This window comes from Anomaloglossus baeobatrachus, chromosome 1, assembly GCF_048569485.1.
Source record: "Anomaloglossus baeobatrachus isolate aAnoBae1 chromosome 1, aAnoBae1.hap1, whole genome shotgun sequence".
NCBI lineage: Eukaryota > Metazoa > Chordata > Amphibia > Anura > Aromobatidae > Anomaloglossus > Anomaloglossus baeobatrachus.
The window spans coordinates 648,098,342-648,119,330 of NC_134353.1; the positions used below are offsets into that span (position 1 = coordinate 648,098,342).

Genomic DNA, 20,989 nt, shown 5'->3' on the forward strand with positions numbered 1-20,989 from the left:
CCCTCCGTAAAGACAGTCTAATAAATCAGCTGTGTTTTCGGGGGGGGGCACCGATATTTATTTGCATCTGCGTCTTTAAGACGCAAAAACAAACTGCGGGCACAGGACGCTGATTGACCTCGGAAGTACCAGCGGCCGCTTGCACTTCCGGGGTCAGAGGTGTGCTAATGCTCCCTGCTATGTGCTGCGGCCGTACCCAGTGAGGGGCGGGGGGGGCAGCTGCCCCCCCCCATAGAAGCAGGGGCACGGTGTGGTGGGCCGCTGTCTGCTGTCCCCACTGCGCTCCTCTACACTGTGTACATGCCAGGCACACTAGCAGGAGGCAGCGCGCTGTGCCGGCTCTGCTGTGTGCCGGCATGTACACTGCAGAGGAGCGCAGCAGAGCCGATGACCGTAGCTTCCTCTTTCCGTTCCTATTCAAATGTATTTGCGTCTTTCAGACGTAAATACATTTGAACAGCGCACCGGGACTGGGCCCCGCCCCCGACGTGCAGCAACGTGATGAGATCAGCACCTTGCTGACGTCATCACAGTGCTGCCGGCGCCACACTGGGGACATGAGGAAGCGAGCGCTCCATGAAGGAGCTGAAGAGACAGGTTAAATTAATGGGGATGAGTGAGGAGGGGCAGAGGACACATAACTGGGAACATTTGTGAAGGAACACAGCTCTGTGACAGGCAGAGGAGGAGCACTGTATTCCGGGGGAGGCAGGAGTGTGTAGGGATGGGGCAGTGTAATTTGTGTGTGTAGGGGGTGATGAGGGTTGTATTGTGTGTGTGGGGGGGAGGGGTAATGGAGGGTGCACTGTATTGTGAGTGGGGGGAGGGGTAATGGAGGGTGTATTCTGTGTGGGGGGAGAGGTAATGAGGGGTGCATTGTATTGTGTGTGTGTGTGTGTGGGGAGAGGTAATGAGGGGTGCATTGTATTGTGTGTGTGTGTGGGGAGAGGTAATGAGGGGTGCATTGTATTGTGTGTGTGTGTGTGTGGGGGGAGGGGTAATGAGGGGTGTATTGTATTGTGTGTGGGGGGAGGGGTAATGAGGGGTGTATTGTATTGTGTGTGGGGGGAGGGGTAATGGGGGTGCATTGTATTGTGTGTGTGTGTGTGGGGGGGAGGGGTAATGGGTGTGCATTGTGTGTGTGTGTGTGTGGGGGGGAGGGGTAATGGGGGGTGCATTGTATTGTGTGTGTGTGTGTGTGGGGGAGGGGTAATGGGGGGTGCAATGTATTGTGTGTGTGTGTGTGGGGGAGGGGTAATGGGGGGTGCAATGTATTGTGTGTGTGTGTGGGGGGGGGAGGGGTAATGGGGGGTGTATTGTATTGTGTGTGTGGAGGGGGAGGGGTAATGGGGGGTGTATTGTATTGTGTGTGTGGGGGGGAGGGGTAATGGGGGGTGCATTGTATTGTGTGTGTGGGGGGGGAGGGGTAATGGGGGGTGCATTGTATTGTGTGTGTGGGGGAGGGGTAATGGGGGGTGTATTGTATTGTGTGTGTGTGTGTGTGTGGGGGGGGGGGGGAGGGGTAATGGGGGGTGCATTGTATTGTGTGTGTGTGTGTGTGTGTGTGGGGAGGGGTAATGGGGGGTGCATTGTATTGTGTGTGTGTGGGGGGAGGGGTAATGGGGGGTGCATTGTATTGTGTGTGTGTGTGTGTGGGGGAGGGGTAATGGGGGGTGCATTGTATTGTGTGTGGGGGGAGGGGTAATGGGGGGTGCATTGTATTGTGTGTGTGTGTGTGGGGGGGGGGAGGCGGGGGAGGGGTAATGGGGGGTGCATTGTATTGTGTGTGTGTGTGTGGGGGGGGGGGGGTGGTAATGGGGGGTGCATTGTATTGTGTGTGTGTGTGTGGGTGGGGGGAGGGGTAATGGGGGGTGCATTGTATTGTGTGTGGGGGGGAGGGGTAATGGGGGGTGCATTGTATTGTGTGTGGTGGGGGGGAGGGGTAATGGGGGGTGCATTGTATTGTGTGTGTGTGTGTGGGGGGGGGAGGGGTAATGGGGGGGTGCATTGTATTGTGTGTGTGTGTGTGTGTGTGTGTGTGTGGGGGGGGGGAGGGGTAATGGGGGGTGCATTGTATTGTATTGTGTGTGTGTGTGTGTGTGGGGGGGAGTGGTAATGGGGGGTGCATTGTATTGTGTGTGTGTGTGTGTGTGTGTGTGTAGGGGGTGATGGGGGGTGCATTGTATTGTGTGTGTGTGTGTCAGAGCTGTGTGTGTAAGAAGCAGTACTGTGTGTGTATATATGAATTAGAGCAGTCTGTGCGCCCCCCCTCAGAACTATATGGGTTCCCCAGTTATGAGTACACCACCAGAGCTGTTTGCCACCCCAGTAACGTCTATGCCCCCTGCCCCTCCTGTAATGTATATATTGTAGCCCCCAGCCCCTCCTGTGATGTATATACAGCAGTGTTGTCAGTGTGCAGTCATGTCTGTTAGTGACAGCCATCGTGAAACACAGCCACATGTCCTGAAGGAGCTGGACGGAAACAAGCGGGAGAGGTGAGTGAGGCTGCTGGCGACTTCCCCATATTAATACCTGTAAGGGCTCATGCGCACGTAACTGCTGAATATTCTGCAGCGATTTGACAGCACATGTGCGCTTCAATTCGCTGCAGAAACACTGCATAATGGATGCAGTTTTTCTGTACAAAAAAAGCCGATTTCATGCGCTCTGGCTTCTTCCCCCACCATAGACAGAGCGGGAGCTGCATCCATAGCGCACGGAATAATTGACATGCTCATTTTATGAACACACAGATTTGGGTCAACATTTTAGCACCCAAATCACTGCGTTCATAAAAGCTACGTGCGCGCGTATCATGCACAATCTACATAGCTTGTATAGGGGACGCAGAACGCATGCATTTACGCTGCAGTGCAATACACAGCGTAAATGCATGGAATTACGCAACGTGCGCACGAGCCCTAATGCGTCTGTGTCTGCATGTATGTCAGTGTATATGACTGTGCATATATTTGTCTGTTTATATGTATTTTTCTGAATTTGTCTTCAAATATGTCTATGTACGTATGCCTGTATGTGTATGTGCGTGTCTGTTTGTGGATGGGGTCCACTGAGACTCTTTCACCCGGAGGCCACAAAAACCTGGAGCCGGCCCTGGCTGCCTTAACATTGGGATCAATAAAAAATATGTGACAAAAGCGGGCTTTACACGCTACAATATATCTAACGATGTGTCGTCGGGGTCACGTCGTAAGTGACGCACATCCGGCATCGTTAGTGATATTGTAGTGTGTGACAGCTACGAGCGACCCTGATTGTGCGTTAAAACGTTGATCGCATACACGTCGTTAATTTTCTAAAAATTGAACGTCTGGTTGTTCATCGTTCTTGAAGCAGCACACCTCGCACCGTGTGACACCCCGGGAACGATGAACACAGCTTACCTGCGGCCCGCCTGCAATGCGGAAGGAAGGAGGTGGGCGGGATGTTTACGTCCCGCTCATCTCCGCTTCTATTGGCCGGCCGCTGTGTGACGTCGCTGTGACGCCAAACGTCCCTCCCACTTCAGGAAGTGGATGTTCACCGCCCACAGCGAGGTCGTTTGGAAGGTAAGTACGTGTGACGGGGGTTAATCGTTTGTGCGACACGGGCAACAAATTGCCTGTTCCGCACATACGATGGGGGCGTGTGTGATCGCATACGAGATCGAAATGTGTAAAGCAGCCTTAACTCTACTTTCTGTGTATAAGTGACGGCTGTGAGTGATCCTGGACTGTATCTGTATTGTACTGTGTGTATAAGTGACGGCTGTGAGTGATCCTGGACTGTATCTGTATTGTAGTACTGTAAGGCTGGGGCCACACAGGCACTACTGCGATCCCCTTGCATGACACTCGGCTCGTGCTGGCAGTACAGCAGAGCCGAGTGTCATGCCTGTGTCCTTGCAACTGAGGTCCGTTCGTGCGAGCAGACCTCAGCTGCGGGGGGCGGGCCGGCACTCAGGAGAGGAGGGAGGGATTTCTCTCCCTCTCTACTGCGTAGCCGGCTATTGCCATTCTCGCACTGCACTAGCAGTACACCGGTGTACCGCGAGTGCAGTGCGATTTTTCTCTCGCCCCAGTCACTTGAATGGGTGCGAGAGAAAGAGACTCAGCTTACAATCGCAGCATGCTGCGATTGTTCTCTCAGTCCGATTAGGGCTGAGAAAATAATCGCTCATGTGTGCTGACACACAGGCTAGAATTGGTCCGAGGGGAATGCGATGTTTTATCGCACTCCACTCGCACTGTTTTTCTCGCCGTGTGGCTTAGCCCTAAATCTGAATGTGGCAGACCAGGATAAGACACATGTTCAGTGGATTTATATCTAAATGCTACAGTTCGTGCTCTACTGTTATTGCTAAAAATGTTAACGTTTATGGGGCCCCCAACAGATTTTCTGCCCAGGGGCCCCCACCAACCTTAATCTGGCCCTGGTGACTGTTGTCACCTATCCGGGGAAGGGGTGTGTGTGATGTTATGTCTGTGACTACCTGGCTAGTCCAGGGCGTCACACTAGCAGTTATACAGGGCTCATGAATATGCTGGACTACCTGGTAGCAGTCCAAGTAGTCCTCTAATGATAATCTACTGCTGACTAAAGAGTGATTATATCAAAACTACACTAAGCAGCCCAGTAAGTGACACATCGATGGAATCAGCGTCTCTGTCCCTACGATATGCTGCTCTCAGATTAGGTGGCAAACACCTGGCGACAGATTCCCTTTAACAAATCCCCTAAAGTACAGTGGAATCTGAAGACAAAAATTCTTATCATTGGTCATAAGAGATTATTTTGCAGACTTGCTACTCTTCAGCAACAATGGGAAAATCAATTTGCCTAATTTCTATGGCCACTTCACTCATTCTGTAATTTGTGTGTACCCGTACGTATCATCACGCCCTGGTTGTGTGTACCCGTACGTATCATCACGCCCTGTTGTGTACCCGTACGTACCATCACGCCCTGTTGTGTACCCGTACGTACCATCACGCCCTGTTGTGTACCCGTACGTATCATCACGCCCTGCTTGTGTGTACCCGTACGTATCATCACGCCCTGTTGTGTACCCGTACGTATCATCACGCCCTGCTTGTGTGTACCCGTACGTATCATCACGCCCTGCTTGTGTGTACCCGTACGTATCATCACGCCCTGTTGTGTACCCGTACGTATCATCACGCCCTGTTGTGTACCCGTACGTATCATCACGCCCTGCTTGTGTGTACCCGTACGTATCATCACGCCCTGTTGTGTACCCGTACGTATCATCACGCCTGCTTGTGTGTACCCGTACGTATCATCACGCCCTGCTTGTGTGTACCCGTACGTATCATCACGCCCTGCTTGTGTGTACCCGTACGTATCATCACGCCCTGCTTGTGTGTACTCGTACGTATCATCACGCCCTGATGAGTGTACCTGTACGTATCATCACACCCTGCTTGTGTACCTGTGCGTATCATGTCCTGTTTTACTGCCTAAACTCGCCTGTTCTTTACTCCCTGATATGTACAGGAGGAAATGGACACACGTCCCAAGGTTTCCTCTCTCCTAAATCGCTTAGCCAACTACACCAACCTCCCTCAGGGTGCCAGAGAACATGAAGAAGAGAGTGAGGGCAAAAAGAAGCAAACCAAGGTGAGGAGAAAGCTATGAAAGTGTATCACTTAGATAAGCAGAATATTCTTCATCACACCTATTATTATTATTGTTATATTTTTTTTTCTTTGTCGCTCCATTGGGAGACCCAGACAATTGGGTGTATAGCATCTGCCTCCGGAGGCCACACAAAGTATTACACTTAAAAGTGTAAACCCCTCCCCTCTGCTATACACCCTCCCGTGCATCACGGGCTCCTCAGTTTTCATGCTTTGTGCGAAGGAGGCTGACATCCACACATAGCTCCACATCTTAGTCAGCAGCAGCTGCTGACTAGGTCGGATGGAAGAAAAGAGGGCCCATATTGGGCCCCCAGCATGCTCCCTTCTCACCCCACTCTGGTCGGCGGTGTTGTTAAGGTTGAGGTACCCATTGCGGGTACATAGGCAGGAGCCACATGCTGTTTTCCTTCCCCATCCCTTTAGGGCTCTGGGTGAAGTGGGATCCTAATCGGTCTCCAGGCACTGGGACCGTGCTCCCTCCGCAGCCCCTGGGGAATCTGCTGGATAGGAGCCGAGTATCATCAGGGACAAGGCCCTGCTACTGTGAGGTACTCTGTGTCCCCGTGGGGACCGCGCATGGAGCGCTTGTGCCATACACACTGCTGGGTGTGTTAGTGCGCCGGGAACTACCGCGCCGGCCGCGCTTATATGCCGGCCGCGCTTATAACTTTAGTCCCCGGCTTTTGCGGCCTAGTTTCGCTGATTCCCGCCCACAGGCCTGCCAGTCAGGGGAAGGGCGGGACGCTGCACAAGACGTCAGTGCTGAGGGCTGGAGCATACTCTGTATCCTCCTCCCCCCTCACTCAGCACAGTGGGGCACTAGATTCCCGCACTTTCTAGGGCACGCCCACGGCCCCCTCCTCCCCACAGAACGCCGGCAGCCATTCCTATCAGCAATTCTGACGCTGCAGAGGAGAGACAACACTGGGAGGCCTGGGCAGGGATTCTGGTGATCACACAACCGCTTGTGCGGTCGGTAAGCAGCACCTGAGGTGCTGGCCCCACTGAGTGCCGAAGTGTAATATATATATATATATATATATATATATATATATATATATATATATATATATATATATATATATATATATATATATATATATATATATATATATATATATATATATGCTTGATTTACACTGTATGGTCGCACTGTGCATTTTTGGCTACTCCTGGAGAAGCCGTACAGTCCAGGCTGGTGATTCAGCCCGGGCACTGTTCAATCATTAAACCGCCCCCGGACCTGCCAGTCAGGGGAAAGGGCGACACAGTCGGGCTGACACCGACAGTGAGGGCCGGAGCACACTTCGCTGTCCTCCGCCCCCCTCACTAAGCACGCTGATCCCCGCAAGTTACTCAGTGTCCCCTTGGGGACGGTGCAGAGAGCACCTTGGCCTCAGACTTGGCGACCACCGCGCCGACCGCGCCTGCTTGCCGGCCGCGGTCTGTAACTTTAGCCCCCGGCTTTTGCGGCCTAGCGCCTTAAACTCCCGTCCCTGGCCCTGCCAGTCAGGGGGAAGGGCGGGACGGTCAGTCGGAGGCTAGCAGTGAGGGCTGGAGCACACTTGGTGTCCTCCGCCCCCCTCACTTTTCACTCAGGGTACCAGATTCCCGCACTTTTGGGGTTATGCCCACGGCTCCCCCCTCCACTGTATACGCCGACAGCCATATTTTCAGCAGCACATACTGCTTCAGGGTCGGTACACCAGGGGGTTTCTTCACGATGCTGGGCCCCCTAGAGTGATGAACTGTATATGTGATGAACTGTATATATGGATATAATGTTTGTATGCAGTTTCACAGTTCGGCTGTACATATGTATCCTCAGTGGTCACTGTGAACATTGCTCGGGCCATGTGGCACTCGCTCAGCCGGAGACGGGGGCACTGGTTGAGCTCCGCCGGCGTTCCCTGTCCAGGCGGCAGGGACAGAGTTGCAGTTTTTGCTGAGAAACTCTCTGGGCCATTTTCACTATCCATGTCTCAGGCTATGGACAAATGGTCGGCTAAGAGACTAGGAGTTTGCAGTCCAGACCGGCCCCTTACACAGGCCCCGGGCACTGCGGGATCGCCCCAGGCCTCTATCGGTCTGCGACGAAGCGTGTTCCTGGGGTGGCCTCTAGTTATTACGTGGTGAACTCCAGCACGAACCGCAGTCCCAGTCCGGCTAAGCAGCCTTGCTTGGAATCTTCCCCGACTTCTCCAAGGGTCTCAGCTTGAGGACCCTCTAGAGGATGGGGCGGAGGTCGCAACCCAGGACTCTGTCCGGACGTGGCTCTTAAGGCTTCACAGATACTGTCCAGAAGCACACCTTCCCGGACAAGCGTTTTACTGAACGCCTTATAACACACGTTGTCCCTTCCCCTCTGACGTTGTTAAGGCTTGGGCTCAGTGTCATAAGGTGCCCTCCAGCCTCTTGACTGTCGGCTAGATCAGTAGTAGCAGTGGCTGCGGGTCCACGCTCAAGAATGCCACGGACAGACAGATAGAACTCCTAATGAGATCCATCTATGAAGCCATAGGCGCGTCCGTTGCCCCAGCCTTTGCAGGGGTGGGCACTCCAGGCTATCTCAGCTGCTCTGTCTGAGATCAATGCGGTCTTCCTGTGCTCCGCAATTAGCGTCTTTGACGTTTCAGGCGGTTGTATTTTCATCCTCCGCCGTGCACAGAGAACCTTTTCTGCATCCAGGTCAGGGGAGTGGTTCCCACATGGCCAAGACCGATGTAGGAGGCATTCTGTCTTACGGTCACAGGATAGAGCTCAGTTCTCGTCCTCCGACTCGTTGCTTCAGAGCATCTCCGTCCCCCGAGCGAGCCGAGGCACGTTTCCAGGCGGTGAACACTCCAAAAGCAGGAGGAGTTGCGATCCTCGTTCCCCTTCAAGAACGTAGTCGCGGCTTTTTACTCCAGCTTGTTCGTGGTACCAGATAAGACGAATCACTCCGGCCCGTTCTGGACTTCACACTGCTCAACGGACAGGGAACCTGACGGTTCCGGATGGAATTTCTCCGCTTGCCATCGCCCTTGATGGCCCAAGGAGGCTTCTTAGCGTCAATCGACATCAGGGATACTTATCTCCACGTGCCGATTGTACCAGAATATCAGCGCTTCCTGCGCTGCGCCTAGCGGTCCTACTATCTCAGGCAATGTACTGGTCAAGGCCCCCTCTTGGGTGGCATGGCATCACAGCCTGAACATTGTTCTAGAGACTCTCCAGAGATTCGGGTGGTTCATCAATTTTCCCAAAGTCAAAATTGACACCGGCACAATCACTGACATATCTCGGCATGGAGTTTCATACTCTATCAGCGATAGTGAAGCTTCCGCTGGACAAACAGCGTTCACTACAGACAGGGGTGCAATCGCTCCTTCGAGCCCAGTCACACCCTTTGAGGCGCCTCATGCATTTCCTAGAGAAGTTGGTGGCAGCAATGGAGGTAGCTCCGTTTGCGCAGATTCATCTGCGCCCACTTCAATGGGACTTTCTCCACAAATGGGACAGCGTCCCTCGACAGGAACGTTGCTCCTTCTCGGGCAGCCAAGGCCTCCCTTCAGTGGCGGCTTCTTCCCACTTCTTCTCGAAGGAAAAGTCCTTCCTGCCCACATCCTGGGCTGTGGTCACGGCGGACGCGAGTCTGTCAGGGGGTCTTCCTCCGCCACAGGGCTCAGGGTACATGTACTCAGCAGAGTCCTCCCTACAGATCAATGTTCTGGAGGGAAGGGCAGTGTCTAGCCCTAAAAGCGTTCCAGCCATGGCTGGAAGATAGGCAGATCCGAATTCAGTCGGACTACGCCACGGCGGTGGCATACATCAACCGCCAAGGCGGCACAAACAGTCGGCAAGCCTTCCAGCAAGTCCGGCGGATTCTGCTGTGGGTGGAAGCCACAGCCTCCACCATCTCCGCAGCTCACATCCCGGGCATAGAAAACTGGGAAGCAGACTTTCTCAGTCGCCAGGGCATGGACACAGGGAATGGTCTCTTTGACCGGACGTGTTTCAGAGATTTGTTGCCGCTGGGGAAGCTGGACGTCGACCTATTGACGTCCCGGCACAACAACAAGGTCCCGGCATTCATGGCACGTTCTCAAGATCACAGAGCTCTGGCGGCAGACGCATTAGTTCAGGATTGGTCGCAGTTTCCACTGCCTCACGTATTTCCCCCTCTGGCGATGCTGCCCAGAGTGTTACGCAAGATCAGATCCGACTGCCGCCGCGCCATCCTCGTTGCTCCAGACTGGCCGAGGAGGTCGTGGTACCCGGACCTGTGGCATCTCACGGTAGGCTAACCGTGGACACTACCAGACCGGCCAGACTTGCTGTCTCAAGGGCCGTTTTTCCATCTGAATTCTGCGGCCCTCAACCTGACTGCGTAGCCATTGAATCCTGGATCCTAGCGTCTTCAGGGTTATCTCAAGAGGTCATTGCCACTATGAGACAGGCCAGGAAACCAACGTCCGCCAAGATCTACCACAGGACGTGGAAGATTTTCTTATCCTGGTGCTCTGATCAGAGTTTTACTCTCTGGCCATTCACCTTGCCCACTTTCTGTCCTTCCTTCAATCCGGAATGGAAAAGGGGTTGTCTCTCGGTTCCCTTAAGGGACAAGTTTCGGCGCTTTCTGTGTTTTTTTTTGTTCAGAAGCGTCTAGCCAGACTCCCTCAGGTACGCACGTTCCTGCAGGGGGTTTGCCACATAGTCCCTCCTTACAAGCGTCGGCTAGAACCCTGGGATCGGAACAGGGTGATACCGGCTCTTCGGAAACCACCCTTCGAGCCAATGAGGGATATTCTCTTTCACGCCTTTCGCAGAAGGTGGTCTTCCTAGTGGCAGTCACGTCACTCCGCAGAGTGTCTGACATAGCAGCGCTGTCATGCAAAGCCCCCCTTCCTGGTGTTTCACCAGGACAAGGTGGTTCTGCATCCGGTTCCGGAATTTCCCCCGAAGGTGGTATCCTCTGTTCATCTCAATCAAAATATCTTCTTACCTTCTTTTTGTCCTCATCTGGTTCACCAACGTGAAAAGGATTGGCACTTGTTAGGTCTGGTGAGAGCACTCAGACTCTACATTTTCCGTACGGCGCCCCTGCGCCGCTCGGATGCACTCTTTGTCCTTGTCGCTGGCCAGCGTAAAGGTTCACAAGCTCCCAAGTCAACTTGGCTCGGTGGATCAAGGAACCAATTCTTGAAGCCTACCGTTCTGCTGGGCTTCAGGTTCCTTCGGGGCTGAAGGCCCATTCTGCCAGAGCCGTGGGTGCGTCCTGGGCGTTGCTGCACCAGGCTACGGCTCAGCAGGTGTGTCAGACGACTACCTGGTTGAGTCAGTGCTTCGTGAAAGCGTGCAATCTAGTGCATACCTACGCTCGGCAGATGCCAGCTTAGGTAGGCGAGTCCTTCAGGCGGCGGTTGCCCACCTGTAGGAAGGAGCCGTTTTACGGCTCTTTTTACCGAGGTATTCTTTTACCCACCCAGGGACTGCTTTTGGACGTCCCAATTGTCTGGGTCTCCCAATGGCGCGACAAAGAAGAAGGGAATTTTGTTTACTTACCGTAAATTCCTTTTCTTCTAGCTCCAATTGGGAGACCCAGCACCCGCCCCTGTTCCCTTCGGGCTGTTAGTTCTTTGTGTACACATGTTGTTCAGATTGAATTGTTCTTGGTTATGGTTTCAGTTCTCCGAACATCCTTCGGATTGAAGTTACCTTAGACCAATTTATAAGTTTCCTACTTCCTGCTTTTGCACCAAAACTGAGGAGCCCGTGATGAACGGGAGGGTGTATAGCAGAGGGGAGGGGTTTACACTTTTAAGTGTAATACTTTGTGTGGCCTCCGGAGGCAGAAGCTATACACCCAATTGTCTGGGTCTCCCAATTGGAGCTAGAAGAAAAGGAATTTACGGTAAGTAAACAAAATTCCCTTCTTTTTACACGTGATTTCTATTTCCACAGGCTCCTCGGATGGGCACAATCATGGGGGTCTACCTGCCTTGTCTGCAAAACATATTTGGAGTGATCCTATTTCTTCGCCTGCCGTGGGTGGTGGGCACTGCCGGCATCCTACATGCCTTTTGCATTGTGTTTGCCTGCTGCTGCTGTGTAAGTATTCCAGAACAGGGGCAGCGCTCGTTGGTTTGGAATGGTTATTTATTTCCGCGTATATAACAAGGCTTATGTTTTCTCTTTCAGACGATGCTTACAGCAATATCTATGAGTGCAATCGCAACTAATGGGGTAGTTCCAGGTAAACGGTCTACAAATCAAATGAGTCATCTCAATCTGCTGTTTTCTTTTTGCATCACTCATATACTGGATAATGTTCTACACTGTGTCACCAGCCATGTCGTATAGTAGCTTATCATTTCACTGTGTCCTTTTATGTGAACCATTTTATATGGTGTATACCAGGGCTTCTTAAACTTCTTCTACTGTGTCCTCCTCAGACAAGGTCTAGCGCCTCATCATTTGTGCTGGACGTTCATACATTTCTTAATTTTTGTTATTATGCTTGATGCTCCCGCCCCACATCTGCTTCCCCCCCCTCCCCCCTTTGCTCAGTAACTGTACCCTTTTTTTTTTCTCAGCTGGAGGTTCATACTTTATGATTTCCAGGGCTCTTGGTCCTGAATTTGGTGGAGCTGTCGGTCTCTGCTTCTATTTAGGTACAACGTTTGCCACAGCCATGTATATTCTTGGAGCCATAGAGATATTTCTGGTAAGAGAACATGACCTTTATAAATGAGAATCTTTTTCATGTGCAGTCTAATCTTAATAGAGCTGTCGGGGCATCTAATATTGATGGCCTATTAATATCAGATCGGTGGGGGTCGACATCTGGCACTTCTATAGATCAACAGTCATTAGATCCAGGGCCGTCCAGATGGAAATTACACCGCACAGCTCCATTCAATGTGTGTCTGCTGAAAACTGCAGATCAGCTCCTGTTCACATTGGGCTAAATCTTAAAAAGTATTTCCAAAGCTTAAACCATACTTTCTTTGTCGCTCCATTGGGAGACCCAGACAATTGGGTGTATAGCTACTGCCTCCGGAGGCCACACAAAGTATTACACTCAAAAGTGTAAGGCCCCTCCCCTTCTGGCTATACACCCCCAGTGGGATCACTGGCTCACCAGTTTTGTGCTTTGTGCGAAGGAGGTCAGACATCCACGCATAGCTCCACTGTTTAGTCAGCAGTAGCTGCTGACTATATCGGATGGAAGAAAAGAGGGCCCATACTAAAGGGCCCCCAGCATGCTCCCTTCTCACCCCACTCTTGTCGGGTGTTTGTTAAGGTTGAGGTACCCATTGCGGGTACGGAGGCTGGAGCCCACATGCTGTTTTCCTTCCCCATCCCCCTGAGGGCTCTGGTGAAGTGGGATCATATCGGTCTCCAGGCACTGAGGCCGTGCTCCATCCACAGCTCCTGGGAATCTGCTGGACATGGAGCGGAGTATCCTCAGGGACATGGCCCTGCTACGTTAAGGTACTCTGTGTCCCTGTGGGGACCGCGCACGGACACACGGCAGCATTGCTGGGTGTGTTAGTGCGCCAGGGACGGCGGCACTGCCCGCACTAGTGCCATCGCACACTACAGCTTGCTGGGTGTGTTAGTGTATTAGGGGACTTCCGCGCTAACCGCCGTTGCCATTTTTATTTCGGGCGCGGCTGGGACTTGTGGTGCGCCGGGGACTTCCGCGCCGACCAAGGCTTATATGCCGGCCGCGCTTATCAACTCGAGTCCCCGGCTTGCGCGGCCTAGTCTCACTTCGTTTCCGCCCACAGACCTGCCAGTCAGGGTAGGGGCGTGACGCTGCACAGCACGGCAGCGCTGAGAGCTGGAGTATGCTTTGCATACTCCACCCCTCTCACTGGATGCACGGTGAAACCGGCAGCGCTGAGAGCTGGAGTATGCTTTGCATACTCCACCCCTCTCACTGTGTACACTGTGAAGCCGGATTCCCGCACTTTCGCAGGCACGCCCACGGCTTCCTCCTCTACACAGGACGCCGGCAGCCATTCTTGTCAGTGTTTTCTGTAGCGACAGAAGAGACAAGTTTAGGAATCCCTGGCAGGGATTCGGATAGTCACACAACCGCTGTGACCAGGCGTTAAGCAGCACCTGTGGGGCTGACTCCACTAGTGCCGAAGTGCACATATACATATATGCTTATTCACTATGCATTGCACTGTTTAGCTGCATTTTTGTATATACCCTCTTTGATTGTGCGGAGGACATAACAGCATATTGTCTGTGTAAAACAGAGGTGCAGAAGCACATGTTTTCTATGCAGCCGGTACAGCATGTACGGCTATATGGCCGGCAGTGTACATAGACCCCCATTGTATACTACGGAGTCTCTGCTAACCGTCCAGGACATGGGGACGGAGCCTGCAGTATTTACTGACAGATTTTCTGAGACTATGGCTATGAGACTAGAAGCCTTGCAGTCCAGACAAGTCTCTCAAATCCATGGCCACTGTTCATCATTATCCATGGTCCCCCTCAGTGGGAACAACTTTGAGCTCCGAGGGGTCATGTGCTTCCCAGAGTGACGGCTCTGACACGGACGACAGTCCCAGATAGTCTGAGAGGCTCACTATGAGCGGCCATCGACTTCATCACACTAGTCAGGGTCCCAGCAAGCGGACTCTCTGTGTGATGTGGCGGAGGTAGCTGCTCAAGATCTAATCCTGAGACCGCTCTCAATCTGGATACACCTGATGGTGACGCCATAGTCAATAATCTCATAGCGTCCATCAATAGAATGTTAGTTATTTCTCCCCCAGCTCCTCCAGTGGAAGAGTCAGCTTAGCAGGAGAAATTCCATTCACGTATCCCAAGCGTAAATTAAATACTTTCCTTGACCACCCTGACTTTACACAGGCAGTCCAGGAACACCACGCTTATCCAGTTAAGCGCTTCTCCAAACGGCTGAGGATACACGTTATCCCTACCCCCTGACGTGGGCAATGGCTGGACCCAGTGTCCCAAGGGGCATCCTCCAATCTCCAGCTTGCAGCTAGATCCATAGTTGCAGTGGAAGATGGGGCTGCACTTAAAGATGCCACTGACAGACAGAGGGATCTCTGGTCGAAATCCATCTATGAGGCTATCGGCGCGCTGTTAGCTCCAGCATTCGCAGCCGTAGAGGCACCCCAAGCTACTTCAGCTTGTCTTACACAGATGGACACGGTCACACGTACATCTGTTCCGCAAGTGTCATCCTTAACCGCCCAAATGTCTGCATTTGCGTCTTATGCGATTAATGCTGTCCTGGACTCTACGACCCGTACGGCAGTGGCGTCCGCTCACTCCGTGGTTTTACGCAGGGCCTGGGTGTTAACTGAATGGAAGGCAGATTCTGCTTCCAAAAAAGGGCTTAACCAGTTTGCCTTGTTCTGCTGACCGACTGTTTAGTGTGCGTGAGATGTAATCATTAAACAGTTCAAGAGTAAGGATTCTTCCTTACCTCAGCCCAGACAAAACAAACCCCAACATACCAAGGGACAGTCGGGGTTTTCGGTCTTTTCAAGGCTCGGGCAGGTCCCATTTCTCCTCGTCCAAAGAGGACTCAAAAGGATCAGAGGAGCTCAGTTTCTTGGCGGGCTCAGTCACGCCCAAAAAAGACAGCCTGAAAACCCACTTCCAAGAGGCTTCCTCATGACTTGCGGCCTCCTCTCTCCGCATCCTCGGTCGGTAGCAGGCTCTCCCGCCTTGGCGATATTTCGCTGTCACAGGTCAAAGACCGTTGGGTGAGAGACATTCTGTCTCACGGGTACAGGATAGAGTTCAGTTCTCGTCCTCCAACTCAATTCTTCAGAACTTCTCCACCTCCCGACCGAGCCGATGCTCTTCTGCAGGCGGTGGGCACTCTAAAGGCACAACGAGTGGTGACCCCCGTTCCTCTTCAGGAACAAGGTCACGGTTTTTACTCCGAATTATTTGCGATGCCAAGAAAGGACGAGTATTTCCGTCCCATTCTGGATCTAACACGGCTCAACCAGCTCGTGAACACCAGGCGGTTCCGGATGTAATCCCCCGCTCCGTCATCGCCTCAATGTTTCAAGGAAATTTCCTAACATCGATAGACGTCAAGGATGCTTATCCCCACGTGCCGATTGATCCAGAGCTCCAGCGTTTCTACGCTTTGTTATAAGACGCGAACACCTTCAGTTCGTAACTCTGCCTTCCGGCTGGCGATAGCCCCACGGGTCTTCGCTAAGGTCATGGCAGCAGTAGTACCAGTCCTGCAATCTCAAGGTCACTCTGTGATCCCGTGTTTGGGAGATCTACTTGTCAAGGCACCCTCTTAAGGAACATGCCAACACAGCCGAACGTTGCGCTGGAGACTCTCCAGAGTTTCGGGTGGATCATCAACTTTTCAAAGTCAGATCCGACCCCGGGCCAATCACTAACATATCTAGGCATGGAGTTTCATACTCTCTCAGCGATAGTGAAGCTTCCGCTAGACAAACAGCGTTCACTACAGACAAGGCTGCAATCTCTCCTTAGGATCAGTCGCACACATTGAGACGCCTCATGCACTTCTCACGTAAGATGGTAGCAATGGCGGCAGTCCCTTTCGCGCAGTTTCATCTGCGTCCACTACAATGGGACATTCTCCGCCAATGAGACGGGAAGTCGACGCCCATCGACAGAGACGTCTCCCTTTCTCAGGCGGCCAAAGAATCTCTACGGTGGTGGCTTCTTCCCACCTCATGGTCAGAAAAAAGGTCCTTCCTACCCCCATCCTGGGCGGTAGTTACGACAGGCACGAGTCTATCAGAGTGGGGAGCAGTTTTTTCTCTGCCACAGGGCTCAAGGTACGTGGATTCAGCAAGAGTCCACCCTTCAGATCAATGTTCTGGAAATCAGAGCAGTGTATCTTGTCCTACAAGCCTTCCAGCAGTGGCTGAAAAGCAAGCACATCCGAATTCAGTCGGATATCTCCACAGCGGTGGCATACATCAACCACCACGGAAGAACACGCAGCATCCACCATATCCGCAGTTCACATCCCAGGCGTGGTAAACTAGGAAGCAGACTTCCTCAGTCGCCAGGGTATGGACGCAGGGGAATGGTTTCTTCACCCGGACGGGTTTCAGGAGATCTGTCGCCGCTGCGGGATGCCGGACGTCGACATAATGGCGTCACGGCACAACAACTTTGTTCCGGCTTCATAGCACAGTCTCACGATCATCGAGCTCTGGCGGCGGACGCCTCAGTTCAACATTGGTCGCAGTCCCGGCTACCTTATGTGTCCCACCTCTGGCATTGTTGCCCAGAGTGCTGCGCAAGATCAAGTCCGACTGTCGCCGCGCCATCCTCGTCGCTCCAGATTGGCCGAGGAGGTTGGGGTTCCCGGATCTGTGGTACCTCACGGTAGGCCAACCGTGGGCACTACCAGACCGACCAGACTTGCTGTTTCAAGGGCCCTTTTTTCCATCTGAACTCTGCGGCCCTGAACATGACGGTGTAGCCATTGAGTCCTGGATCATAGCGTCTTCAGGATTATCTCAGGAGTGGTTGTCGCCATGACGCAGGCCAAGAAGCCAACGTCCGCCAAGATCTACCACAGATCGTGGAAGATATTCTTATCTTGGTGCTCTGCTCAAGGAGTTTCTCCCTGGCCATTTGCGTCGCCTATTTTTCCTTCCTTCCTACAATCTTGGTTGGAAAATGGTTGGTCGCTCAGCTCCCTTGAAGGACAAGTCTCAGCGCTATCTGTATTTTTTCAGAAACGCCTAGCCGACTTCCGCAGGTATGCACGTTCCTGCAGGGAGTTTGTCTTCTCATCACTCCGTACAAGCGGCCATTAGAGCTCTGGAGTCTGAACAAGGTTCTAATGACTCTCTTGAAGCCGCCTTTCGAGCCTTTGAAAGTTGTTTCCCTTTTCCGTCTTTCACAGAAAGTGGCCTTTCTAGTAGCGGTCACGTCTCTTCAGAGAGTGTCCGAGCTAGCAGCGCTGTCATGCAAATCTCCATTCCTGGTCTTCACCAGGACAAGGGGGTTCGGCGTCCGATTCCGGACTTTCTCCCTAAGGTGGTATCCCACTTTCATCTCAATCAAGATATCACCTTACCTTCTTTGTGTCCTCATCCAGTCCATCAATTTGAAAAGGATTTGCATCTGTTGGATCTGGTGAGAGCACTCAGGATCTACATTCCCGCACGGCGCTCCTGTGCCGCCCGGATGCACTCTTTGTCCTTGTCGCTGGTCAGCGTAAAGGGTCGCAAGCTTCCAAATCCACCCTGACTCGGTGGATCAAGGAACCAATTCTTGAAACCTACCGTTCTGCTAGGCTCCCGGTTCCCTCAGGGCTGAATGCCCATTCTACCAGAGCCGTGGGTGCGTCCTGGGCATTACGGCACCAGGCTACGGCTCAGCAGGTGTGCCAGGTACCTACCTGGTCGAGTCTGCACACTTTTACCAAGCTTATCAGGTGCATACCTACGCTTCGGCAGACGCCAGCCTAGGTAGACAAGTCCTTCAGGCGGCGGTTGCCCACCTGTACGAAAGGGCTGTTTGACGGCCCTACCACGAGGTATTCTTTTACCCACCCAGGGACTGCTTTTGGACGTCCCAATTGTCTGGGTCTCCCAATGGAGCGACAAAGAAGAAGGGAATTTTGTTTACTTACCGTAAATTCCTTTTCTTCTAGCTCCAATTGGGAGACCCAGCGCCCGCCCTGTTTTCTTAGGGTTTTTTTCGGTACACATGTTGTTCATGTGAATGGTTGCAGTTCTCCGATGTTTCTTCGGATTGAATTGGTCTTTAAACCAGTTATTGGCTTTTCTCCTTCTTGCTTTTGCACTAAACTGGTGAGCCAGTGATCCCACTGGGGGTGTATAGCCAGAAGGGGAGGGGCCTTACACTTTTGAGTGTAATACTTTGTGTGGCCTCCGGAGGCAGTAGCTATACACCCAATTGTCTGGGTCTCCCAATTGGAGCTAGAAGAAAAGGAATTTACGGTAAGTAAACAAAATTCCCTTCTTTATTAGAATACAATATCACTGCTAAGTTTGCTGCTTATTTCATACAGTTATGTCTCAAACCTAGAGCTAAGAAGAAACATGTGTTTCCTGATTAATACAGGAACAGATCTTATCAGGGCCAAGTAGGAAACCCTTTCCTGTTCACCAGAACAAAGATCAAAACTACAACCACACCATTGCTCTGTAACTAGACATGGTGTATTAAAGTATATATTTGGCTGGCTACCGTTCCTGTACAATGGTGGGGATGACCCACCCAACTACAGTAACATCCACCTCTGTGACCTCCTCTCAACCCTCTCCAGTTGATCCTTGCTGTCCGATTAATCTACCTCTCCTCTCGATAGTCCACCACCTCTCAAATTTCTTCATTGGCTTCCAATTTCCCAAGGGATTCAGTTTAAACTACTAACATTGATCTACAAACCTATCAATGATCTGTCTCCTCCATATACTGTATCTCCGAACTAATCTCTCAATATCTTCCCACACGTAATCTCCTGTTTTCAGAAGACCTCGTTCTCTCCTCCGCTCTCTTACATTTCTTACCCAATTGCCTCCCAGACGTCTCCCAAGAATCTGCCATCCTCTGGATTTCTGTGCCCCAACAGGTCCAATCATCTCCAATATTTGTAGTCTTCAGACAAAACTTGATAACCCATCTCTTGAAGGAAGCTTACAGCCTGCAATCACTTCGCGGTCACCTCACCATCACCAGGAGCTGCTGCAACCCCCAAACCTACATTCTCCTGCCCCATTAACCTGTAGACAGTAAGCCCACAAGGGCAGGGCCCTCTCCCCTCTATACCAGTCTGTCTTGGTTATTTGTTCATTCTACTTTATATTTTGTATGTAAACCCTTTTTAACATTTAGAGCACCATGGAATCAATGGCGTTCTAAAAATACATTACAATCTTTTCTTCGTCGCTCTATTGGGAGACCCAGACGATTGGGGTGTATAGCACTGCCTCCGGAGGCCACACAAAGCAATTACACTAAAAAGTGTAAGGCCCCTCCCCTTCTGGCTATACACCCCCAGTGGGATCACTGGCTCACCAGTTTTCTGCTTTGTGCGAAGGAGGTCAGACATCCACACATAGCTCCACTGTTTGTAGTCAGCAGTAGCTGCTGGCTATATCGGATGGAAGAAAAGAGGGCCCATATGGGGCCCCCAGCATGCTCCCTTCTCACCCGCGGTGGTGCTTGTAAGGTTGAGGTACCTATTGCTGGTACAGAGGCTGGAGCCCACATGCTGTTTTCCTTCCACATCCCCTGGAGGGCTCTGTGGAAGTGGGATCTTGCCGGCCCCCAAGCCCTGGGGCCGGGCTCCATCCACAGACCCATAGAACCTGCTGGATTTGGAGCGGGAGTGCCGTTCAGGGACAAGGCCCTGCAACTTTCAGGTACTCTGTGTCCCCGGCAGGCACGGACACTCTCAGGCTTGCTGAGCGTTATAGTGCGCCGGGGACAGTAGCGCTGTGCGCCGGGGTTAGGTCACTGCAGCTTTGCTGAGTGACGTTTCATGTTGGGAACTACTGCGCCGACCGCTCCTGGAGCGGCGGCGCAGCTGCGACTTGTAGTGCGCCGGGGACTTTGCGCCGACCGCGCTTTTACGGCGGCGGCGCTTCTAACTTTAGCCCCCGGCTTCTGCGGCCTAGTGCCGCTTCGTTCCCGCCCCCACCCTGTCAATCAGGGTAGGGGAGAGACGCTGCTCAATTAACAGCGCCGAGGGCTGGAGCTTTATTTACATGCTCCAGCCCTCTCACTAGGCACAGGGGGAAGCAGACTTCCCGCTCTTCGTCGGTGTACGCCCAGGGCCCGCCCCCCCTCTCCACAAGGACGCCGGCAGCCATTACACATGCGGTCTGGCTGGGGAAAGGCAGCAGGCTCTGGGAGACCCAGACTAGAGGGATTTCTGGCGTCCACACACCGCTCCTAAGCGGGCGGTAAGCAGCACAGTAGTGCTGGCCCCTCTAGTGCCTCAGTGTTATATTAGTGTACTTTTTTCTTGGTACCATATATATATATATATATATTTATATAGTGCACTGTAAGGTCGCTTCTTGGCTGGACACCCTGTACTGCTCTGAGGAGGCAGCAACATGTCATCCGCAAAACGCAAGGCTGCCAAGGCACGGGCTGTGTACACTGTTTGTACTGCATGTGGGGCTGATCTACCAGCAGGCTCCAACGACTCTCATTGTGTGCAATGTTCAGTCCCAGTGGCACTTCGTCAGCCAGAGCCTATTGTGGTGGTAGCCCAGGCAGAGGCGCCTGTGAACCCTGCCCCGGTGACGGGGACAGACTTTGCAGTTTTTGCTGATAAAATGTCT

General features: G+C 52.5%; 1 protein-coding gene across 4 annotated transcripts in view; it reads left to right on the forward strand.

The window, feature by feature from the left end:
* The window catches only part of SLC12A6 (solute carrier family 12 member 6), an 88,016-nt gene that overhangs the window by 23,161 nt on the left and 43,866 nt on the right, over nt 1–20,989 (forward strand). For all 4 annotated transcript variants that reach the window (XM_075319796.1, XM_075319812.1, XM_075319803.1 and 1 more), the window contains 4 exons: nt 5,521–5,643; nt 11,610–11,756; nt 11,847–11,901; nt 12,242–12,372. In XM_075319796.1, the coding sequence (XP_075175911.1) occupies nt 5,521–5,643; nt 11,610–11,756; nt 11,847–11,901; nt 12,242–12,372 (456 nt within the window). The remainder of the gene's footprint in view (nt 1–5,520; nt 5,644–11,609; nt 11,757–11,846; nt 11,902–12,241; nt 12,373–20,989) is intronic.